General features: G+C 31.3%; 1 protein-coding gene across 1 annotated transcript; it reads right to left on the bottom strand.

Annotated features, from left to right (window-relative positions):
• Nucleotides 1-20,690: 20,690 nt before the first annotated feature.
• Nucleotides 20,691-26,623, bottom strand: LOC137931122 (glutamine synthetase 2 cytoplasmic-like). Its single transcript, XM_068774522.1, has 7 exons — nucleotides 26,458-26,623; nucleotides 25,166-25,327; nucleotides 24,743-24,956; nucleotides 24,114-24,186; nucleotides 22,338-22,522; nucleotides 21,404-21,543; nucleotides 20,691-20,839 (listed from the first exon to the last, which is right to left on the bottom strand). The coding sequence occupies exons 1-7, from the start codon at nucleotides 26,621-26,623 to the stop codon at nucleotides 20,691-20,693; spliced, it is 1,089 nt and encodes a 362-aa protein (XP_068630623.1).
• Between the last annotated feature and the right edge of the window lie 540 nt (nucleotides 26,624-27,163).

Below are 27,163 nucleotides of genomic sequence, written 5' to 3'. Positions count from 1 at the left end.
TAATAAATTCTTCTAATAAAAATTTCTTCTTCTTTAATATTTGATAAAATCTGCTGTATCAATGAAACAAATATAATACACTAGGAAGCAAGAAATAAACACGCAATAAAAGCACAAATAAATTAAAGCTGTATGTGGTTAAATAAGATTATTGTATAAATAAGGTACTTAAGACAATTTTGTGTGAAAATGTGTATCAATCTAAATGTAAATTATACACAATAGCTTTGTGTTTCAACGACTGTTCTATTGTTTGAGGCAAAAAGGGTTCGAAATTTAGCATACCACGTAGTTTTTACATTTTTTAAGCTTTGTTGTATCAAATGAATTTCCAGTATTTTGTTTTATACATTCCAGAAGTAATCTTAGTAAAAAGAATATTTAAATAAATTTGGTAAAATAAAATGTTTAAGAGATAGTATTCTAAACAATTTATCAAAAGTAAATTACTGGTCTAACTATATGCATGTAGGATAGTCAATTTGCAAAGTTGTTTTTTTTTTTTTTTTAATCAAACCATAAATTATTTACTTGATATTTAAAAAAAGAAACTACATAGTAAGTATACATAAGTAATATAAGTGTTTTTTTATGTTTTAAATTGGTGAGGTGCTACTTTTTGAACTACTATTCACTATTTTACGGAGGCCAGTATCTTTGCGATAGTAAAAATATTATTTTGTCATAAGATTTCAAACAATGAAATCCAATTTATTCTATAACAAGTCAAACTTTGAGTGAATAAAATACACACTCATAAAACAATAATTACGATATAAAAACGGATATAATTCACCTTTTGTTCATTATAAATATAGGATTGCCACTGATCACAAATTAATTTCCAGAGGACGGGCAGCAGCCTCCGCTACGTACGATAATACCATCCCGCCTTCCATGGGCGATATTTTTGTGGGTGGCCTAAGCCTTGGGCGTCTATGGGCTGAAACGACGACAACCAAAATCTTTCTTAAAAATATACGAACCAAGTGATCGATTATTAACTGTAAAGCTTAGCTACAATTTCCTTGCGCTTCCCTTTAGCTGTACTGCAGTAAAATTACCATATACAAACTAATTTAATATGCGATCTTTAGAAAGGCTGCTACAAATATCGCCAGGGTATCATTATATATATATATATATATATATATATATATATATATGATATTAATTATTATTTTCAATACGATACGATATTCAATAATATAAGCATAATACCTACTAGCGAAAATTTGTTTGAAACGATTAAAAGGAAGGAAACCACTTCATTTTATAATTCCGCGAATAAACATAATTAATTTTTTATATAAATTCCTTTTTTTTATATAGCTTCCTGTGTTAACCTAACACTTAAATTAAAATAAAACAGCGCTCTTTACTTTTCTATAATACCAACAGTAAGGTTTCATAAATTGTTAAGCATAAAAATAAACCAAATCGTAAACAAAAGACAATTGTTTTTAAAATATAAAATATTACTGATGTTTATTATTCAACAATAGGTTTTTGTTCTTTAATACGCACACAAAAACTGTGTAGTGTAATATTATGTTAGAAAGAGCAACTGTCAAAGTAAAATTATATGGGAGTAGCAATCTCCTAGAGGCGAAAACCACATAGGCGTGTATTATAACAAATTAATTACATAATTAACAATAACAGAATAACGGATACATTAAAACTCAAATCTTGTAATTAGTGGGTATTTATTACATCAAAAATAAGTAAATTACGAAAAAATAAGTGTTTAATGCAGTTTTAAATTTATTGTTCTTAGGAAAGCTTTAAAATTTTAACAAAATATAGATTTACTTTTATATGTAGCTAAAATGAAAACGAAAATTTCTGTTAAGTTTTCTGATTCTTTAATTATAATTATTAATTTAAAATATAAAAAATGAGATTTTGAGTATAAACTTGAATATTTGGTACATTACTTTTGACATTTTGTTTATAAAATTAAAGAAAGACCTTTAATATTTTAATTTAATTAACAACTTAATCAATATAAGCTGTTGAACTGTATTAATGATTGAAACGTTAATATTAAAAAAAATAGAAAATGGCATTTATTAGAGAATTTGAATAGTAAATCAATAACATGATTCTGACTAACTGTCATTTGTTTTACGTTGAATAATTATTATTGTATAGACCCGTAAAACAGCGTGGGACATTTTTTTGACTTTTTGTTTAAAAGCTTCGTTATATTATACAAAAGTTTCAACAACGGGTGTCAATTAAGGAGAAATGAGAGATTTTTAGTGGGCGTAAAAATGTTTTCAACTTTGAAGTAAATGTAGTAGAGGGTATTAAAATTATACATTTTATTGCTTTTCTTTTTTCAATATGATCTTAGCCTATTATTTAATTACATCTATTTTAATAAAAAATTGAAACATTACTGTATTACACTGAAAGTAAAGGTTAAGTTATACTGAGATATGTTGATGTGTAAATTTTCCCTTCACTAAAAAATCTACGCAATGTATACGACTACTTTTATTATTCGTTTGTAATAAAACAATTACGTGAAACCAATGTTCGAAAAAAAATTTCATGTCATTACCTATCGGTGATTCTGGCAGTTTTCGTAGAATTGGACAGAATCGTAAAAGACGAAATCGATTATTCTTGCTCTTTTCATCGAAAAATTGGAATCGATCCAACTAATCTGATTTGCGGAGATTCTGTTCAGGTATTTTGATTTTTCCACATACATAAATTAAGTGCAAGGACTGCATCTATTTGTAGATACAGGAAATCCATGTGAAATTCTAAATTCGAAATAAAGACGATACCTTAAATCACGTCTGGTTCCTAAATTACACGTTCGTAATAGTTTTTGCTTTCAAGCTATCTAAACTATAAGGCTAAGCTATTTTCATAAAACTTTAATGATCATAATAATCGGTAATTTATTATGTATGAGTGATAATAAATGTGTAAATTTGGAACTTATAAAGATACCTAGTTCTTTAGCAACGAACATATGTTTCACATACTTATATTATAAATATAAGTAAATCTGTGTTTTAAAAAGATTATAAAACCTACTTACACATTAATAAAACATTTAGGAGAATTGTGTCGGAAAGGTATTTACTTGTAGGTTATTTACGCCAGTCAGTAACAACTAATTTACATTGTAATTATATAAAAATCTATCTTTTCTCTTTTGTCTCTAGTTGGACTTAAGTTTTAGGTAGGTATTTTATGTTATATTGCTAAGGGCCTATAATGTGGTAACATTTTACAAACAAAACCACCGATAATTTAATTAAAAGTATTTGTATAAAAAATCTTAGAAAGAGAGTTTGTTACATCCGAATCAATTATCCCTTACAAAGAAGCAAGCTATTAATCTTTATGGGATTCGTAGCAATTCGGTAAAAGGAAGGAGGCAGTCTTACAAAATGTAAACTTTTTGATTGACTAAGTTTGGCGATTATCAAAGGGTTTTATGTAATATACTTATTACAGCTTGGTTTCATGGTGTTTAAGATAAATAAGGATAAGTTTGAATAAAATGTATTTAATGACAAACAAAAATTTCATAAGAAAGTTCACTTGCTCATTTTAGTATAAATATATATAGAGCACGGCACATGTGTAAGAACTAAATTTATTATTGATCATCCGCTTAATAATAGATGACGAAAACAACCATAAAAACAACATTCAACAATTGTGTTAATTCTTTTCTGAAAGGTTGTGTACCATCTCGTATCTTTTAATTATGTGATTTCTTAAAATAAAATCAAGTTAGATCAGAAATATTACAATTTTTCATCTAAGGTTATATAAAACATTTTATTAAGATGGTAAATATTTGTATTGTTACTCCAAATTTTATAAAACAAAATCCCTATGTCTGTAATTATTTATCTAACGTGACTCAAAAGATTGCACTTCAATGTAAAATTCAAAAATTCAATGACCTGGAAATGCGAAGCAAACGGCTTAGCACTGTGGATAAAATTTGTAAGAAATGTCAGTTTATTTAAATAGATCCCCATTAAAATATTTCAACAATATTAAAGTCATCGTCAACATATTTCAAAGAACTGTACGTCCATTATTGGACATTAGCGTCCTTCACATATTTCCAATAGGATCGGTAGGAAGCGGCCTGCATCTAGAATCTTCCGACGATATCAACAAAGTTATCTGTCCACTTTGTTGATGTACATCTCATGCTGAGCTTGCTGATCTATGGTCTCCACTCTAGAAACTGCAGGTTCCAGCAGCCATTAATTCTGCGTGCTGTGATCCAGGCATCTGCCATCGGCAGCCAGGCCATCGCTACTTCAATTAGTCAATCCGCGCAATTTCGATTACTTTTGGTTGTTTTACGGATGTTCTCATTCTTGATTCCATCTCGTAGAAAAATCCAGAGCCATGGCCCAGAGCAAGAGACCATGTTGTAATGCTGTAACAGATCGCTGATTATATTATTTACTTTAAATTAAACAAAACATCAATTGATGATTCTCTTATCGTTTCCACAAATATTTAACTTTTAATTAAGTTAAATAACAAACTTGACGTCTGGCATAAAACTCAATCAACTTGAAAGTAAAAACCTTTCTTATCGACCATTTTCTTTTACATTGTAAACACTTCATTGCCTACCTTACTATATCTTTAAAAGTCATAAATACGTATCAAAGCTCTGCTTAGCTTTTACAAGCGAGCAAAGTTTTTATTTAGTACCAAATAATGCTTTAGCTTTAGATTTATATATCGGTACGGTTCAATAAAATCCGTGTAAATCCGAAATATATCCTTTGGGAGTGTGTACTTTATTATAGTTGTTGCAAACTTTTATACACAGTTGAAAAATTTTATGTTTTGTTTGTTTAGTGACCCAAAACTAAAGTACGATTTGAAAGCTCTAAAGATGCATATTTTGACCAAAACAATTCTGTTTTTAGTTAGAGTAACAAAATTTTTTAAAATCACGAGGACTCAATCACAGACCATTCAAACAATTCCTTGATGACTTCGAAAGCGAATACGGAGATTTACCGGATTCTGAAAATTACAATAATTTTCCGAATTATATGAAAATGGCTGAAAAATTCAACATAACTGCGATTAATTTCAGTTATGTAGAAAAGCTAGACATTTTGATTCAATCTTTTCAAGACAGATTTTCGGAGTTTAAAAAAGTAAAACCTCTGTTGGACATATTCAGCAATTCATGATTTCAGTTGAAAATGCGCCAGAGTCAACGCAGTTGTTCACTTTTACCGCTGCATTAATAAAAATATGTACGAAGTATTGCGCATAAACGCTCTGAAATGTGCTAGCTTATTTGGTTCTAACTACATATGTAAACAAACTTTTCCAATTCTAAATAATAATAAAACAAAAACATCGAAACCGCCTTGCAAATGAAAATTTGGGAGCAGTTTTACGTGTTGCTACATGTAAATTTGAGCCAAATATAACAAAATTCGCTTCAAATTAATAAATTTTTTCCAAATTTAATAAAATATTATCAATTCTTTATTGTCTTTAATTACCTATACTTCTGGCGGCCGGCCCGCCATCAGTTCATGATTTGCTCGAGTGGCCCCTAGTCTTAATAAGTCTGTGCAACCATGAGATCAAATTTTTTGCTTCCAGACTGGATTTTTTCAAAATATTATCCCTTACTTCTTTAATCACCTTTTGCCTACGAACACTACGTGGACCGCAAAATCCTTTATCATCACATACAGAGGAGCTTTCATTGTGAAATATAACATTGTGACTAATACCAAGCGTGAAAAGGATTTTACGAGTTGTATTTGACACCATACCTACTTTATGGTGGCATTGTTTTTGAAAAAAAAAAACGGTATTAACATTGGATCTTTGTCCAAATAGTAATTTGATTCAGAAACGAATAAATGAATATAAAAAACCTTTTTCCAAATGTTAGTCCAAAGTAAACTTTTTCCAAATAGTTGTATATATTTATTTAGTAAAATAAACAACTAAAATCTGCGTGTTTTATTATTTTGTATGTACCAGTATAATCAGAAAATCTATTGTTTAGGGATTTCAGAATAATTATATTTTTTACATAACATGTACAATAATTAAGTGCATAGATAATATACAAAATGGAATATGATGGAGCAGAATACCTAATAGATATACGAGAACGATGCTAAAGTAATTTCTGCCGCACACAACGGCGCTTCTCGAAAAGCCGCTTATTTCGGAGGAATAGGGTGTAATGTGTTGTTACCGCATTATGGGTCGTAAATGATATCTAGGCCGGAACAACCGCCGTATATCTTTTTGTTGTAATGATTGTGTATCCCCGCTCACCGTGGTGTTAGCAATATAATCGTGTAGTTGTTTCAACACATGTAAGAGCGTGATTTTCGTATAGATATATTTTTTGCGGTTTGGATATTTATTATTCAATAATATTAAAAAATGCCGACAAACTGAAGATGATTCATTGTTTAGAAATATTATACATGGTTATTATATAGTTTTTAAAAAGAAATGAAAGATCGCCACGATGATAGTTTGCTACCTCGACCTTGACTATATCGTCGGTTCACGTAGTGGCGGTCTACTCGGCCGCGTTAATCGGATCGTTGCCGCCACTCGAGAAACTTTCGGCTCCAACAACCGTCGGTTGCACGTGCGATATGTCCCGCCCAATTCCACTTTAAATGAGTAATTCTTTGAGCAACGTCGATGAATTTGATTCTTCTGCGGATCTCCTTATTTCTTCTTCTCCTAAGGTCTAACGTAAACAACTAAAAATAAGTCATCACCGACAATAAACACAGGTCAACATCTTCGTCACATAAAAATTTATGGAACGACAAGTTGTCTCCCTTTTTATGACCTTTCATTAAAGAAAAATTATATCAATACTAGCTGATCCCGCAAACGTTGTTATGCAAAAAAATGATATTTTAATTTACAAATAAAAAATAAGGGTTGATCGTAGAGGGGTGAAAATTTATGGTTGTATGTATTCTTGTATGCTGTATCATAAAAAAATAAAAACAAAAAATTTCGTTAAAAATAAAAAATAAATTTTAAGTGTGAACAACCTTTATCACTTGGGGGTATAGAAAATAGATAGTAGCCGATTCTCAGACCTACTGAATACGCATATTAAATTTGGTAAAAATCAGTCAAGCCGTTTCAGAGGAGTTCAAGTTCGAACACCGTGACACGAGAATTTTATATATTAGATTATACCAGTGTGTCGGCATTGTAATAATATTTAAATATTAATCAAATATATTAATTTTGTGAAGTCGTCAAATTTCAATTTAATTACCATGTCACGTTAATTTGGAAATAAATAACAAAGTATAAGTAGAGATTATTAAGAAAACGGATATAGTAAACAAGATGACAAGAATATGCTTTTAGAGTTAATGCCGCAGTGCTGATAAAAACATAAAGTTTGACGTATTTACACGTATTTACACTCAAATGTGTATATCATATAATCTAGTTTCCCAGTGATCAGGTTTCCTCTTACATCCTATTTAAGTAAGCTGATCAGTCGGTGAGTCGGTAGCCAAAAATCTAGAGTACAGTTTATGCAAAACATCAACTTATGAGAAGAAACATTTATGCATGTGCTAATAATTTTTATTTGGGATAATTAACAACTGTGTAAGTAAATTAGGTTAATAATAGTACTCTTAATATTACACAATCAGCGCCATTATCTGCTAATTTATTTTGAAAAAATGAAATATGATTTCTTTCTTTTTTTTACACAACGTTAAAAAAGAGTGATTACAAAATACAAATATTTTTATAATATCGAAAATTAAAGGCAGACAAATTTTTTTAATCCGATAATAACTTATGAAGAATAACCTTTTTAGATTTATTTAACGACACAGCGAACAGGTCTATATTAGAGATGTGATCATTATACGCTTAAAGGAGCATGCTCTCCGGCATTGGTCCTGTACCTTTTAAGAGTGAACATTTGATGTAGGTATGCATCACGTTTGCGTTTCAAACTTCTTGGAATACGTAGGTAAGTCTGATTAGTCAGTTGACTATAATCAATGGGTTTTTTAAAGATTTTATAAAAGAACACAATATTTAATAGATAACGTCTGTTAGTTAGATTTTTGTTAATTAGACAGTAATCGGAAAGACAATCCAAATCCTGTTAGAGTTTGATACAGTCATCGTCCGCATACATTAAGAAGTGTGTGTTTACAAAGCATTGATTTATATTATTTATAAATAGAATAAAAAGAAATGGACCATGATTATGAGAAGATAATAATTACGTGGGTCTACATACAATGTTGTTAACATATGCATTATTATTGTTTTTATTTATTAATAAATTTGCGCTCATTTAATAATAAATAAAGATTGACTTGTCTGTAGTAGATTATGAAATTTCATATCACGTGCATTAACTGCTGTCAGATGTCAATATCAGTTGTCCAGTGATATGTAAAAAAGTTACTCATTCATGCAAAATTTTCAATTTTTCGTCGTAAAATAAAAATTGAGAATAATGTAAATGGAAATTGAGACTATGCGGCCCGATTTAACTGTATGTGTACATATAATTGTATCATTACTGAATGATAAGTCTGGTGACATTGTCTCCACCGCAAATCGTTAAAAGGCTTGATCATTATTACATTCGTAAAAGGGTTTTGTTGGCTCAAGTCGTTACAATTCAAAGCTATTTTAATTTAAATATTTCTTATCAGTTTAAAATGTTAAATATCCAACTTTGTGTGCTTACCATGCGATAAGAAATGAAGTACTATTCGGAATAATAATAAGGGTAACGAATAATTATAAAATTATAGGCGAGTGCCCAGTAACGAAGCCACTCGAGTCACGACATGCGCCAATAAATTTAACATAGTGATCCCTTTAAACCTCGACGACCGACATATCAGAATACTGAAATTAATGGAAACAGGAAATTTAAACCCAGATCGTGCCTGCAATGCTCGTTAACCCACTTCTACTTTTAAGCCTGAAATGAAACGACTTTTATGTGTTATATTTTCTTGTTTAAACTTACTTCCTTTTCTATGGTTTTGGAGTATCCTCCCCTTTTCCATCTCCTTATACCCTGCCTCGGGGAGGAGGAAAAATTATGTGGGATTCCTACCCACTAAAACCACCCTAGTAGTGGCCTTCTGCGCTTTAAGACTGCGGTTTCTCCTGATTAATGATCACATGCATTTCCTCTCGCTGTGTGTTTTGAATATCCCGTCCAGTATGCATTGTTCACGCTACCCCCAAAAACCCACGTGATGCTATCAAGATCGTTCGACACCACGTCGACGATGATGGATCGATTTGGTCTCTAACCATGGTCGGCATCGGAGTTGCTGAATCTTATATGAATTTAGGGTAGACCCTACTAGCTAGTTTACCACATGCACTAGCTTCTTGATGTGTTTGTATAATACGTGTACATACTGGTAATATAAAAATAAGATACATCAAATTTAAACATTTTTGATAACATATTTTGGTAAAGAGGATAAAATGTATCTATTTTCATTTAAATCAGTTCGGGCATGTAATAATAGTATTTAACTTTGATGTATTGATGTCCAATATCAATATAATCAACAATGTCTGCAATATTATTACGCGCTAGTGGTTCATAATCAATTTCGACAGAAGTCCTTGACAGGTAATATCGACATTGTTACATTAGTTAGTTTTTTCTATACATGGTTTATTTCATCATTTTATTAAACTACATTAAGTACATTACATTATAATTTTCTTTCATAATCAGTTTATTTGTAAATTTGTCTAAAATGTAAACAATGTATAAAAGATCTTTTTTTTCTGTAAAATTTTGTGTAAACTTTTGTCGATGATAAACTTTCAACGTTGTCCCCACCTATTTAATGAATTTTGCAGTCGACTCGGTCTTGTTGTGTATAATGATTGGTTATAAAAAGTATTACCATGGTCTCATGAGTACAGTACGTCACGTGGTAATAATAAGTCTTCGCCCGTAACTTGACTAGTTTCAAAAAACTAAGAAAAACAACATTTAAGATTATAGGGAACTTACAAAATCCTACCAAACCACGTATGTTCCCTTTTTTTTGTACATTATTACCTAAAACATTCTTACGCAAAACGAGTAAATATTTATACTGGTATTTGCATATCTCTGGCAGCTACTGAAAAGAAGTACTTTATAGAAACAGACAAGTCGTCCAATGAGCCATGGATAAAGCTATTCCTGTGTTTTCTCTGCGAGATCGAATTAGCAAGAACACTCATAGACGAACGAAAGTAATTGATAGCATTGGCAAGTTAAAATGGCATTGAGCAGGCCATATAGCGCGTAGATCGGCTGATAGAATCCTAAGGTTTTGGAGTAGGGCGTTAACAAGATCGTCCGCGAAAGGTGCTCAATGCAGACGGTTTCCAATCGGTCCTATTGGGAAGCTATGCTTGAAAGCTGGTCTATGACTAGCAGTGATGATGATAATAATTTTTTTAGTTCTCTTCTTATTCACATTTTTTTCTTTTGGTTATTTCGTATATCATTCATTCTCTCAAGCTCAGTGGTCACTCAAACAAAATAGAAGATAAAAACAAATTAACAACATTCCTTTTTTTTCTTTCCTTTCTTCTCGTATACTCATTTACCGGCTAAGCACAGTTTACTTAGTACTTCCTGCGAGTCGTTATTTGCGTTAAAATGCAATTCAATTCAACTTTAAAATAAAATACAAACTTTATTCCGATTGAGAGTTGGAAAATCTTCTTTACTGGGTACTCAGAATTAGTAACTAAATTTGCGAAAATTAACTGATTTAATTTAAATTCTTACTTTCACTTGTAATGACTTTTTTTATAACTCAAGAGCAAGAGATTTTCTGAGAGATATGATATTGTTTTGAAGAAATTGGTATTCCAACAGTTGCTACTAAAAATAAACTCAGCACTATTAAAAGTTAACAAATCATTCATGGCTCTGTGTGTGCGTATGTTTAATAAAGTTCCAGAGAACATCTTAGCCCTTCATTTTCTTAGTTTTAAATTTTATATTAAAATCTTTTATTGTATAAATGTTATTACAACATTCAAGTGTTTTTGATTGATCAAATTTTATCGAACTTGTTTTTTTTGAAACATTTACATGGTATATATTATAATGCATACATAAAAAAATGTTAACATACATTTATAAAAAGCAACAGTTGAGTTTCTGACAGCTCTTATCGGCAGATCAGTATCCCAAGCCAGTGTTAGCTTACTAATAATAATGTTAAAATAAACGACGATTTAAAAGTGCACGACAATGCCTACTGTAATAAAAATATTTTGAATATAATCAAACAACTTTTACACTTTCACTCTTTACGATGAGAGATTTTTATTATTATTATCACTTACGGATTTTATTCCTTTCAATCTTCATGAGGAAAAACCCGCTGTTTATGATTTAATATACCTTTCCCTTTTACATTGTATTATTTTGTGCGGAGATAGGGACCATTTAGTAAAAAGATGTGGTTATAAGATAAGAATCTCTCGACTTACCAGCACATCAAAAGTCAATAAGAAGTTACAATTAAAACTAATTTCTAATCAATCATTTTTTGTATATAAAATCTGCGAAAGTATATTTTATGTTTAAAAATATTTGAACTAAAAATTGTTTCAAACCTTCCAGTGAACTGTAAAGAAAAGTCAATAAATCAAAAAAGCGAAGAGAAAGTCTATTTGTCGACATGAAATAAAAGCAAAATCCTTTTCCTGATAAACGCCGGCTTCCATCTACAATACGCCATAAAGGCTATTTATGGGCTTTCCAAAAAGGGTTAAACCATTTTCTGCTCTATCTATGAAATAAATTGCTCAAGTATCAAGGTACAAACTTTTTGAAATTCGAGATTATTTTTCCATAGTATAAGTAATTTATTTCCAATTACATTTTGGTACAAGAAATAGTTTTCAATGTTTGATATAATTTCAAGGCTCGATGCTAAGAAGCTTACATCTAACCTAAAGATGCGAGTTGTATTTTCCGCAGACGTAAACTTTGTAGATGATAGTGAAAAAAAACATTATTATGGGATAAACATAAAACTTGTAACTATGTCATTGCTAAAAATTAATTGTTGGGGATGTGCGCACATTTCTAAATCTTGTCAATCATTTCATGCACATTTCTAAATCACTAAAATTATCTTATTGATGTCGACCAAGCTGTTAATCTTAAAAAAAACGCTAGTTAGGCTATTTATATATTATTTCTCCAACGTTTATAACATCGTCAATATTCTCAAACAATAACGGAATAAGCATATTCTAGGACCAAAACTTGTAAATTTATCCGCCCACAAATCCACTTGGAGGTCACGTGGTCAATTACGATTCTGCTCTCTAAGAGGTTTATGTCTCTAGAGTGATATTTTTAATAACTTTTTTGTAGATCTTTTGCGGAAAAAGTCATCATGGCAAGTAGCAGCATCAAGGCGAGGTGGTCGCGGCATTAATTTCTTGCACGAAGGAGTAATTCACAAGAGTTAGATTCCGTATTAGATTTACAGCGCTAGCGAGATGTATAATGTAAACTCAAGAGTGTTATATATGTGTATAATGGGTATTATACTAAGTTTTCGGTTAGAGCATTTTTATACTGTTTTTGTGGAAACAGATTCCTTTTTTTTTTGGAGCAATTTTCTTTTTACATATTATTCGTATGAAACTTTCTTTTTAGAAACAGATTTAAGTTATTCAATAAATTCGACTATTTGCTTTAAATTCTCCTAATATCTCCTAATTTAAAATGTATAGGACATAGCTACTGAAACTCCTTTACACAGTTATATGGAAAAAGATCTACAATATATTACGTAGTGTGTCGTTATTTTGAAATAGGAACACAAAATTATGACCAATGTGCGATTTTAAACAAAGCTATTTTTTAACAAATTCTTTCTTAATTCGGAAAGAATGTTAAGGAACCAAATAGGCCATGGTCGTTTCGTAAAATAGAACAAACGTCGGTGCAAAACAAATGAAAACAAAAAATGTGAACATCTATCCTAAAAGTTCCCTTTATTCTTTCTTACCTAAATCAACAAAGTTGATAAATAGTGTAGATGATAAATGATTTTGGTGCTTTGCTATTTGTGTACTAGTTTATGCATATTTGCAAATAAGAAATATGATAAGAAAAGTAATGATATTGAACTGAAACGAGCCTTCAATAATAGAAACACGAAACCTGCTGTGTAACACTGCATGAAGGCTTACTCTTAGCATTTTGAGAGTTTGAGTTGTTGAGTCTCGTTGTTTTTCTACGTGAAAACGAAATATCACTGTATACAAGTAGTTTTTTTCTTGATAGGAGGTTACTGTTTTCCTTAATGGCATTTACATTTATCGTGGATTGAAGATGGTACAGCGCTGTATACGGTTAACCTAAAATTTTAAAGTGTATAACTTTGTACTAGTGTTTGGTGTAAGATATCACATTTACCATTTTACTTCAGTCGCTGGCTGGTGAACGAACAAGAAAAAATCTTTAGTTGTATTTTGTTAAATTATTAATTTACTCCCTTTATCCGGAATATCCGCCGCGAAATGTATAAATCCATAATTTCATTTGGAGAGATTGCTTTTTTTTGGTTATTCAATTTAAGCAACCGACAACATTGTAGCAAATCGATTTTGTTCTTATCAAAATAATTCGATTGATTATTTTTTTTATCGACATCCTCCCCCACGCACAACATTGGAGAGCAAGCCTTTCCTTAGTCTTGGTAAGATGAAATCAAACCTCAAAAAATTCTTTTTATTCTTTTGAAAAAACACTCTTATTTTTCAATAATACAGTATGGTCTAGGATATTACTTCTTGTACCTAATTAAAGAACTTCACCCTGCTCAACACGTTATTTATTGAGCAACACTGCGTGCTACGAACACAGTAATACGAAGGTAAAATCGTGAAAGTAATTTTAACGTAAAAAATTTACCTTAGTATTTTTTCTTGGCTACATAAAATATAAATAATATCTACGAGGTGTTTTAATTACGTTTTCTGATCACAATGCTACAATGATTTATAAAAATAACATTTTTTTAGCAGCATCTTAACAAAATTCTAAAACGAGGTTGGCGACGATAAGACCTAGATCCTGAAAAAAGTCTATTATTAGTATGATAAGAGAAAATAAAATGATATTAAGAGTCTATTGAGCTTCATGTTATTTGTTCAGGCACAATAGCGGGAACTGCTCTTATGAAAGAAATTCAAGAGGACGCTCTAGAAATATTACAAGCTTTGTTATTGAAATCATTCCGCAATATGAAAAATAAAACTTTATAGACATCACAACAACTTAGTTATGCGACCACTTCCTACTCCGAATTGCTACTCTCATGTTAAAAACTGGATATTGTTAGGACGTCGCGAAAAACAAACAAGACACCAGTGATTTAAGAACCTAAGATTTCAATTAGGAAATAGTTTAAAGGAGAGTAAACACTGCGACGTGCAAAAACGCGAGCAAAGAAAAATCGAAAATATAAATAGTAATTCTAAAAACAAAGACATGGGCGCTAATATCTGTAGAAGAAAAAATCACGTTACTTTCGTGCGACTCCATGACCGTTTCTAGCGGATTATTGTCTAAAGTTTTAAAACTCGTGCACAAAAAGAGTAAATCATGATGAAATAACTACAGCTTTTATGACGCTTGAAATAACATTATCATTTTAGCCGAAGGATTATAACTACTTGACTTGCACCATAGATTTCCTAAAAGATTATTGGGTGAAAGCGGCCTTCATCGCGTAGTCTCCACTTCACTCAAGAAGCTTGGGTTCCCAGCAGATTGAGATGAACCCCAGATGTTCTCTGTGCGCTTTTTGGCTTGTCCACTTCCACTTTAACTTGCCAACCAGTTTCGTTATGTTACGTTTCTTCACCTACAGTTCTCTTCATTTTTTCATTCGAACACATAGACAAATCGTCTCCGTTGCTCTATTGAGTCCCGAACTGAGAGAACTCGTTTAAATGCTTTGAAATATCTTTAATATATTTAACCACTTTCTTATTTTATTTACTTACCTTCGGAACAAATGTTTTTATACTTAAATTAATATGAATAACTAAGTGGTCTCTACCTACTTCATACCCTTTCGAAACACACGTGATATATAGAAATCACTTAAACCTTTCGTATAAAAAGGATTCGTTCCCTTTCTTCTGAATTAATCCCGTTTTCTTGGTTTTATTAAGCTTTTCAGCGAAGTAAAAAATAAAAGAATTACAACAATTTTTATACATAATGTAAAAATATGAATAACATAAATTATAGGTGCAATTTCAGAAAACATTTTTAGCAATAGGGTATCTCAGATACATTTTTGATTAACTGATAGAATTTCATCATCACTGAACTTTAGGTGGTATTGGCGACCTTTTATAACAATTGAACTTGAGGGTTCTTTTGAAAGTCTCGACTCGAGCCTTTATCTCCATGGATAATACATAATAACGCATATATATACATATATGTTCCTCCGAATATAAAGACCGTTAAATTCCTATTTTGTTAAGCGGACGCTCTGTTGAGAGATTGGGTGGTATAATGCTACAGTAACCGCTGTACTGCGCCTTAAGAAAAGAATGACAAGGTAAGGGCCATGGAAAAAAGAACTTGAGCGGCGCCGCTACCAGCGGTGATGATGGGCTGTTTATTAAACTTCAAAGGTGTATATCATCGTAGTTTTATAAGTGAGCAGCCTTGTTTATCGAGCGAGTACTCGGCTGGTTTAATTATACACTCATAAAAGCACAAAAGATAAAGAAACAAGTTTAATCTAGAAATAGTCCTAGATATTTTTTAAAATAGATCTGAATTGCGTACTGTAAAGATAATTTTCGTAACACACATAGTCAAAATAAAAATTAAATTTAAGTTATTGTATTCTTTCCATTCGTGTCAGCTGATAGGCACTCACTGCAACGCGTAAGCCTCCCACAAAGATGTAAATTCCCGCGAGGACCTAACAACTTGTTGTCGCCGCTCGATAACCTTTTAGCCCCAACGGCTATTGGTTGCACAAGCGATGTGCAGCACTACTTCAGACGAGCGATTCGCGTGACGTCGGTAGCCTTGGTTCTTCAGCGGATCTTATCGTATCTGATGCGATCTTGAAGCAGAGTTCCGAGCATAACTCTCTCTAATGCTTTCTGGGTAACTTTGAACCTTTTTATAAAGCCTATCGTAAACAAACACATCATGACTACGTAATCCATATGTCATCACCGGGAACACACACTGGTAAAATATGACTTTACATAACTTTTCTTAAATGTTTTACAAGTTCCATGAATATTACTAAAAACAATGTATTGATAACGTAAAATACAATTGAATGAAAGCCAGTAGTAAATTAAGTATGCTCAACGGAAATCGTTCCACAGGCATGAATCACTTCCTCGTAAAATTTAATCTAAGCATCAATCATTTAGAAAATGTAAAAATAAGTATCACAATATTTATTATTGTCTTCATAATTAGTATGCTTTCACTAAAATTGTTGTTCTCACTGCACTATTAATAATTAAAGATTTTAGGATTAGTTAAAACTGTACGGTATTTATAGGATTCAAGTGTTTTGATAATATAATAAAATTATTTTGCAGGAAATTGAAACAATGTTTGCACAAGTAACACAGATAATTATAAAACGATTTCTGTTGGTAAGACCCTATTAATTAAACGATAAAAGAGGTACGTGGATTCCTCGTCGATGTATGTACATAGTATATATGTAATTTTTTTTATGAAATTTATTGTATTTATACATTAATGTTTGATGCTTTCAGTGAAATTTAATTTGTTCGCAACAAAGAACAAGTAGGTCAAGAAGACTAACAAAATAAGCTTCGTATAAATAACACCAAAAATTTTTTGAAGAACTCTTATTGGAAAACGCCTTGATGTTTTTAAATAATTTTTGCTCTGCCATTTCTGCGTGGAACTAATTTGTCGATAAATGCGTAGTTGTTATGATCTAGAGAATCTGTAAAGTATTCTCTAGAGTACTCTCAAGAGTAATTATTCTGAGTTTTCGTAATGACTATTATTTAAAAAACCGCAGTAACTGTCTGAGTAATGATATTTTGAGTAATTCTCTTACTTTATTTTAATGTTATCAATTATCCTTTACATCTTTTATTTAATCCAAACTTTGCGACTTACTGTAATATTTGTCATTCTTAAAAGAAAGATAAATGAGAAATAAATTTTAATTCAGTAACATAAATTAGTTTAGTAACTTACCTTTCCCGCTCAAAGGGAGTGAGAATCAAATTTAGCATTCGTCTAAATGGTTCTCGTACAATAAATTATCTTTATTTACATAGAAACAATTTAATTTACATAGATATCATATAATCTTACATAAACGTTTAATTATTGCCAAGGTTACGTGCAGAGGTATAATAATCATAATATTTAAGATAAGTTTAGGTACCCTGATTGGCAAACGATCGAATTTCTTTGACCGGCGGATATTTATTATTAAAAAAGCAACTATCATGCACATGTACGTAGGTAATGTGATATGTCAATGCATAAATTACTATTAGTATCATTCTAATAAACGTTTGTACAAGTAGCGAATTCATATAGTAAAATCTAGAGTCATGTTATTACCATAACAGCCGACAGACACCGGCTATAAGACAGAGCCGATAGACATCTACCGGCTTGTGGTCGCAGAAGCGATGTGGCCAATACCACTTCAAAATCAAAAATCATTTAATTCAAAAATCTGTTAATGGTAGTAATAATATTATAAAAATTTCGCAATTGTGTTTCTAGTACTGTATTCTTTTAAATATCTTTATAAATTAACTAGGTACATCTCAAAAATTTTTGGTTGACAAAGGTCGGTGTTTATAAAAAAATATCTAACATTCTTTTTAGTGTATATAGGTGTACTAAATTAATTGTTATATATTTAATAAATCAAAATCAGAAGCTGTACTATCGTAAATTACCTCGGAAAGCGAGAGCCTTAGAATGATTCATTGCTTTAAGTGCTTCCATTTGTATTGACAAATATTATAGCGGTAAATTCAGGTTTCTAAGCAAAGTTTAAAATTTATTTCTATTTATTATAATCAGGTCAAAAAACTTTTCGGCCAGTTACTGAAAGTTGTTGAAATCAAAGATTCTGATGAACTGGTAGATAATATCAACATACAAAGACAGAAAACTTTTGACATAGTTACAAGAAATTGCTTTTATAAGTTCTATGCTTCAAAATTAATGTACAAAGAAAGTATCGAACAGAAGTTTCGAAAATATGATACGATCTTTGCTTCAAGTTCGACTAGAGCTCGACTTCATTCAATTGTGGGCAATGTATATGCTTATACAATAGTATCCCACATAATGTTCAGAAATATCCAATATAAAGTTTAAAAAATTGTCAAAGAATGTTTGTGTTAAAAATTACTACACTGTAAATGAATTTATAGAAGACTCGGATTTTGTCATAGTCTGTGAATCCTTACTGATCTTCGACAACGACTTTTTTCGCACGTTTTTGTTGTACGTGATCCATTTTTCAACATCAGTCTTCAAAAACCGTTCCGGTTTATTACGCCTTGATAATGAATCGAAAATAAGTGCACGGTTAAAAAGATTTCTTTCGGTAAGCTCACGTGGTACCCAAGTGAAGAGCTTTTTTATACCCAGATTTTTTATAAAGGCATAAAACTGTAGCCAATTTTGAAGTCTTTAGCTACTAACGCTAAATTTTTAAAGGAATTTAATTTCTTCACTGGTTTTACTTTTTTGAGAGCAAGAAAAGTTCGAAACGAAATTCTACTAGCCTTTTTCTTTTTCAAGTAAACCTTTTTAATGACATCAAATCCAGACAGTTGCGAATAGTACAGTCAAAGAGATTTTATTACTAGTTACATACTATTTGCGTAGAGACTTATTTTTATATGCAAAAGAAAACATTGCCGCAGCATAATGTCTGTCTACTCCTTTTTAGTTATATAAATGTGATGCTAAGCACATAACTCGAAAACTGCTCGATCAGGTCAATCCTAGTTTCCAACATTTAATGACAATCAAACCAAAACAAGGCGTGTTAAGTTGTTAAACAAACAAAACAACTTCAGTTCATGAAATATAATAGAAAATTAATTTTGTGTGTAATTGTTAATAAAAACATTTAATTTTACTATTAATTATTAACCAATTTATAAAGAGAACGCCTTAAAGTGCGCTCTTTATTAATATTTTCTATTGAATAGGTCAATAACTTTTGATCGTACGAACTCATCAGTCAAAACCAAATTCAACAGTCAAATATAAACAAAACCATTTCAATTTAGTGAACCCAAAATACATATTTGTAAATACTTAGGTTATCCATAAATAACTATTAAATATTGTTATTTATATTATACATCAAAAACTCTTACATTTAGCTTACCTTATGTAATCGATTATACATATTTACCAAAGCAGTTATTTATATATTACAAATCATCACATCAATATGTGGTGGAGGAAAAAGTTCTTTCGTATTTGATGTGAAAATTCGAGGCAGGTTTTTTCAAAGTTTACTCACATTAAATATAGTATAAAAGTACCATTTTGTACAAGGACTTTTTGCCATCTTGTAAGTAGTAAATGAAGCCGCATGTAGAAGTTTTAAGGTTTTAGATCACCGCGATGAGTAGTTTTAGTAATCCTATTTTGATATTAAGCTGATACTGCTTAAAGAATTCTGAACAGACCGAAGCAAACATCAATCTATAGAGGCGAGGTTAAGTCTATACGGCGGATGCATTGTCAGCTTCGAGCCAAACAAATACTAAATATTCACGTAAATAATTTCTTAAAATAACTAGAAGACATCAGAATTCGTAAGGTAAAAAAAATATCTATATTATGCAGGATACGACGCGGTGCAAACAAGGAATGTGATATCAATGCAAATCCGCGTACGTTCGTCGATACCTCGGATCACTGGCTATATTCGTCTTTAAACTGATTTCAGTAATGCTTACATGTTTATGACATGCGCCCTCGCCTAGATAATATATTGCGAGGAAGACTTATCCATTGATAGGAACATTGGTTGAAAATCATTCGTTATTTGGAGTCCAGCAAAGTAAATTGAGAATTACGCTTACACTTTTTACGCATATAAAAATATTTTTCATAATCGAAGGAACATTCTGTATTGGGATGGCCCTAAAATTAAAAACTGATAAAAATACTAATAGTATAGGACTTACGTCCGTTGATAATGTTGAATACTATTCCTCTCCCCAACTGATCGATACTAGATCTGTAGTAGATTTTTAATTGACCTATAAAGAAAGTTGTTCCAGCTTCTTGTGATGGCAGTTTCTTGTACAAAAAATAAATTTACTTTTTTTGTTAGCAATCGCCTTTAAATATTAATGAATTTTGGAACATCGTTAAGTCAAAAGCTTATTCTCTAGTAAGTCGACCAAGCTTGTCGATAACTTAAGACACAAAAAAGATTAATAAATAATACATTAACAAAAACAACTTAAGCTGGATCAAAAAGAACATCTTTGTTCCGTTTATTAAGGACGTTTATTACTTTCAAATACAAAGGACGTCACAAATAATATGAATAATGAAGGTTTTGTTATTCATCAAAAACGCAAGTTCTGAGCATTATAGAAATAATGCGGTACGGATCCGCATTGGCTGCGGGGCGTCGATCTTCGAGATATCCGCGCTTGTCTTCGGAGACTTGGCGCGGTATTCTAACAGCACAGCTTCGGTTTGCTACACCTGAAATAAGCAAAGTAAAACACATTTCTACATATTATGTACACACATAGATCGTAAGCAGAAATATTTAAATTTTATTCTTTTGAAGGCACATTACTTACTATTAAACAAATTATTTACATTCTTTTCATTTCTTATTTACAACTTTATAAACTTTATAAAATAAAATTATATATCTTTATACTATAAAATTATGTTGTTTTCAATATTAACCAACTTATTAAAGCGTTGTGTGTACCAACACGAGAAAATCCGCAAAAGAACTAAGCTAGCAGAATTGCTCGATAGAACTGGCAGTCGGCGGAGCACATTGCTTATGTAACTGTGTGCCGTTCGGGCTAAAGGTTCCCGAGTGGCGGCCTCGAGTCGGTAGACGCAGCGTTTATAGGCCTCTCACTGGGTGGACACTGAATGCAGGCAGCGTAAGACTAGTCAACGATCCGGCCGGCGTTCTTTGGTGGAGGCCTATGCCGTGCAGTGGGCGTCTATCGGCTGACATGATGTTGATGTCCAACACACAATGGAGTATTAATTATTTTTTATTATTATTTTATTATGTTGTACCTGCAGTAAAATCCCGGAGGTGAGGCATTCCGTGTTTCCCAGTCAAGCGGAGTGCATTATCGACACCATTATTTGCGTCGTATTCATTAATATGTATGCCGTGGCGCCGCGACAATTTATCAATAGCACGCTCGATTACTCTGAGAATGTCAACCAAACTCATTTTCTTCATTGTTGATTAAACAACCTGTCACTTAAATATTGTACTTCATTATTCCGATGACTGATCTACTCAAAACTCCGGTATAAGTTTTTGTTTTCGTTTACGTCTTTATTTTCAAGTTTAATCGACCAGAAAAGACAAAACGTATAGCGCCTCTTTCTGGTCAAATAATTTCAAAATGGATCTTTCTCATAAACTCGTTCAAAAATTCTTTAAAACGCTGTATATAGGACAATTGGTAATATAAAAACCTTTTAAAAGATTGAATGTATAGTAATAAGCATATGGCAACAATAGCTATATACATGTTACACTTATTTTCAATCATTCTGTATCTTTAGCACTTTTGGCCACTCTGAAATATGTTACAATTAATAATTTTTCTATAGAAATTCAACAGTCTAATAACTTTTGATAGCAGAAAGTCTTCTAGGACAGATATTAAAAAATAATTAATTTTAATATGCAGCAATCCAAATTTTCAAACTGGTTTTTCTTGCTCTTTTATCATTACGTTATTTATTATTTCTAAAACCATTGATTTGGATGTTATTGAATAGGGTATGCCACTAATTATTTGATAGTAAATGAACTATATATTTTAACCTTTCCACCTTTAACCAATCACCCTTAATAAAAAATTAAAATACTTAAATTTCAAACTTATGTCAATCTAGTCAGTAAATACAAATATATTAAAAACATGGGTTTTAGTTTCAAAGACAAAATCATAATTTGTAAGAAATTACTACACGAAGATTTTTTACTAACATTATACCATCTTCTTCTCTCATATCCTTGGATGAGAAATAAACAAATGTGCCGTTGCCGGGCCAGTCGGGAACGGGCTGCGCATCAAATGTGGCCACGGTGCCGTATTCTTCTGCCAATCTTGCTAATATGTAGCGTGCCATCCATAAATCATCTGCGGCACGAATGCCAGGACTCGGACCGACCTAAATTTAAATTTTAATTGTGTATGCACACGTGTTCATGATATATAAAAGTAGTAACGAAAAATGCAAATTAAAGCACTATTTTATCAACTTGTAGTATTTATAAACAATGTTTATAATTTAAATTTAAGAAGTATAATAAATTCTAAATCCAAATCATCATCATTTCAGACGTTGAACGTCTACAGCTGGATACTGCTCATGAACTGCTACTGCACTTGCCAATGTGTAATCTTCACAACAGAATCTTAACTTCATTTGTTCTGAGCGCTATGTGACTTGCCTACAGTCACCAGCTTGCCAATCCGTTGAATTACGTCGGATTTTTTCTTTCGTCTATGAACCTTCTCATTACTGATTCCAGGCTCATTGAGCATGTCAATGAGGCTCAAAAATCAAATATTAATTAAAGTTATTTTAGGACCTTCAATTATTACATCTCAATTATTGAAGGCTCTCTGATTATAATTAATAATCTGTCAATGTTACTCAAAGAGTCTATTAGTGGAAATCAACGCATATTACATCAAATACAAACAATTAAATTTGTCGTCCGGTAAATCGTACCTTCTGCAATATCTAAATGCTATATAATTGGTTATAAATACAAAATAGTTACATTTAAAAAAGTTTTTCTTGTTTCAGAAACAATTCTCAGAGATTACTTTCAATTTACATTTCTGATGCATAGAATTATTTCATATGTTCATATATTTAATATAGAAAATAGTATGAGTTATTTTCCCCTCTTAGTAACACAGCTAAACCAATCAAAAGTTATGATCTTTTAAGCACAAAAACATAGGATGATAAAGGTAGAAATTCTATAAATCACAAAATCACTTTCCGATCCGTTAGTTACAATCCGAAAGTTTTCACCTGGAATTGACATCGATAATCAAACTGCCCAACTAGAAGCAATTGTATTATAAAATCATAATGTTAACGTAGGATATCATAATAAAAAATAGTTAATCAACATGCTATTAATCTTCGATGCTAAATGATATATTAATTTTTTAATATATTTAGTAAAAATATATCAGATGCACGATGATAACAGTGCGGTGCCTATTTCAGCCGCAGACAATATTTTGCAAGCAATACGAGCTTCACAAGCACTGTAGCCATTGATAATAATTAGGCTAGCGTGTAGTACCATCGTATTTTCCGAGATACCTATTACAAGTCAGTACTCTATTGAACTGTATGCAAATCTTAAGCATTACGGCGTGACTATAATCCGATTACAGCAACTTATTGAGCCTTACTCCGGCACTTGCGCTCTGTCCTTTCATGAACCGTCTATCTAAGCCGCTGAAAAACTTAGCCGTCTCTAGATCCAGTACAATAAATCCGACATTACGACTTGAGCCGAGGCTTATAAGAGAAGCCAATAATTTAGTTACTTAACTGTTTAGCTTAGCGTCCTTAGCTCTTTGCCTTCTTAAACCTGGTGTGGATTTAAGGCAAATGATGCAGCATGACAATGATAAAAGAAGACACTGAGTTTTTATAGACAAACCAGGCTACTTACAGACAAGTAAATTTACTTCATTTATTAATTATAATGTTGTAAAATAAAAGGTACCTGAAAATTCCATTGTGACGGTGTAGTACCAGCATTCATTCCATTTAGTTTTATGCCCGCAAATAAACAACATCTGAAATTATTAGTGTAAAACCTTATTAATCATAGGATAAAAAAGCCTTTATTCACACTACACAGTACAAATTTTTGATAATTTTTATTTAATACCTACATATTAAGGTAATGAAGATTTCTTAACAAAAATCCTGCTGTCGTTCCTAGTTAAAACAAATTGTGTTATAATGTTCAAAAAGTTTCACTTTAGAAATTCATTGTCATTTGAGCCATATAACAATTATATTTGCCTTGTGATATTAACAGAGTTTGAGACGACTCTTACATTTTTGCTAAAAAGATTACGGAACATAATCGCCTACGCAAGCACAGTGTTGATGGATTACGGGATGTCAATTATGCGTGTCTTTTAGATTTGTGGTCTTAAGATATGCCAGTTTACTGAGGAGGTTTTTACTTTACCTTTTGTACCCATCGGTTACAATCATTTTCAATTGTCCCGTTACAATCAAAGGGAAGTACCATTCCCGCTTGTATTAAAAAACGTTGCCACCGCTTGCCAATAATATCATTAATATATATTTAATCAGAAATAAAAAATAAAGTAGTCTAACCGAAAGAAGGCTTCCATGAGATCCCTTGCGACAATTTTATTGGCTCCAATAGCACAATAATAAGGGCCAGGTGGAGCAGGAAAGCCGCCTGGGGGCCATCCAAGCGGTCTCCCATCCGTTGTGGTTAAGAAAAATTCTTGATTAAATCCAAACAAAGGCTCTTCTACTTCACTCTTCTCACAAAGAATTACACAACTTTTTCGGAAATTGGACTCTAATAAAAAATATAGTGTTACATTACAATGAAATATTGTATGTAAGTAATTTGTTTATATTATTTCGTCGTTCTTTATAAAACAATCTTATTTCCAATAACTTATATAAGCACTATAAATAGTGTTTTAAAATCATTAACCATAAATTAACAAATCGTTATTAAAAGGAATTACTATTTTTAGTGCATTAAATATTTAGTTAACTTACTTGCAGGTTCGTAGTTATATTGGTACGTATCCGCCAGTACCAAAATGTTGTTCCCGCGTCTAAACGGATCATGATAAATCACTTCAGGGAAAATGAACGTGTCAGAGTTGTCGGGATTAGCCTGTGCGGTGTTACTGCCGTCGAAGTACCAGATCGGTAAATCTAAATTAACGAAATGTTTAATTGAAATTAATGTAAATACCAAATACTACATAACATCGCAGAATCTAATCCTACATAGTAAGCCGGTAGTTGCAAAGACACTCTCGCCTCTATCTTCAGAACTGTACTAAAATAAAATAAGCTAAAAATTTCACCAAGCTTTTAAACCTAGCGTAGGAAACACAGAATAGATTGTAATTAGCGAAAATTTTCATGCGTTACATCATTAGAAAGTTATAGAACTGTGTTGAAATACCTGATCTTAAAATTTAATTCAGTTTCAGTATTTGACTTCCTGACAGTCCACAAACAAACTACAAAAAAGTTTTCAAAGTTCGCTTAAATAAATCGTTAACTTCACCGATAGCTGAGCGCAAGCCCGATTTCTTTACAATTAATTAATGTTCAAGAACTTAATCTTACCTCGCCAATCTTTCCTTAATTCAGTTGCTTTAATTATTTATCTAATTTATTTTACAGTATCAGCATCCGTCATTTATTATAAGCGATTTTCGCGTGCGCCCGGCTAACGGAAATGTAATAATTTATAATATTTTATTACCAAACCTTTTGCCCTGTTATATATTTGTTCCTACGGATTTTACTATTTCCAAAAAAATAATAACATGAATCATTTTAATTATACAGTAAAAAGAACTAAATAACAAGCCATTGAGAAATTAACCCATTCAAATTTCAATGACTGAAAACATTCATACATATATCCATACATAATATATGTGCATAAATGTAATGCCTAAAACATGAGCGCTCGGCTCGTGTTAATATTACCGTGTTGTGGAACTTTTCTGCCCCTAGCTGTGCAGTTTTACCGCCAAGTAGCTTTTACCCACACAGTTTTTTGTTTTTTCTTTGTTTCGTTTCACGAGCATTGTATCGAGCCAAAGCTATCGGTTATGTTAGGCAATATGAATTTTTGAAAAATATTTTGTATTTTAAAAATCCAGAGAAATATGCAATCACAATATTTTTAGTATATCACAATTACAATCACAATATTTTAAAATGTGAAAACTATCAATCATTAACAGATCTTTTTTATCTGAAATCACTCTAAGATGTTAATCCTATTGTAATAAATAAAATGTACATGTTGTAACTAATGTTACCTTTATTAGTTTTCGGAATAAAATCAAATGTCCTATCTTTGGAACGTAAGTTAATACCAGATCCATCTACCCAAACATAAGTTGATAAAATAGCATCACATGGAATTTCCAGATCTTCATATTTACGCATAGCAGCCTTGTTTAAAGCAATTGGTACGGCATTCATCTTTATAATACAAGTAGTAACGATTTAAAATCAAATGTTATTTTAAATGATAGATTTGTAAGTTTTATGAATTTAATAATATCTTCTTGCACTTGAAAATATTGATTAAATTCTGTATAATTAAGAATTTAGGGGTCCAATTATTAGTCCTTATTTTTAGTTCTAATCAAACCGACAATGACATGACATTATGTCAAAATATAGAAAAGTAATAATAACCTATATAACCTGCTTTACAATTATAAAAATTAAAAACTGTAACGAATTTTCTGTATTTCATATAATAGAATAGAATATTTTTACTGTAATAGGATTATAATATATTATACTCTTTTACTACCCTCCATACTTTTGTTTTTTATTCATCCAGATAAAGAGTGTCGTTCAAAAATTTTTTTTGTGATGCTGCCCTATGCTTACCAGATTTTGTGGAATATTTTTTTATTCGATTTAGGCGGTTATTTCATACCGGGTACGTAATAACCGACAAGATCACCGACGCGAATGAGATTGGAGCAATATTGCTCTGTCTTTCAAGGT

This window comes from Battus philenor, unplaced genomic scaffold (assembly GCF_028537555.1).
Source record: "Battus philenor isolate CCGP_79_NKW_IND1 unplaced genomic scaffold, ilBatPhil1.0.hap1 SCAF_7, whole genome shotgun sequence".
In the NCBI taxonomy this organism is placed as follows: Eukaryota; Metazoa; Arthropoda; class Insecta; order Lepidoptera; family Papilionidae; genus Battus; species Battus philenor.
The sequence above is the reverse complement of the archived record's forward strand: the minus strand, read 5'-3'. Positions and strand labels throughout refer to the sequence as shown.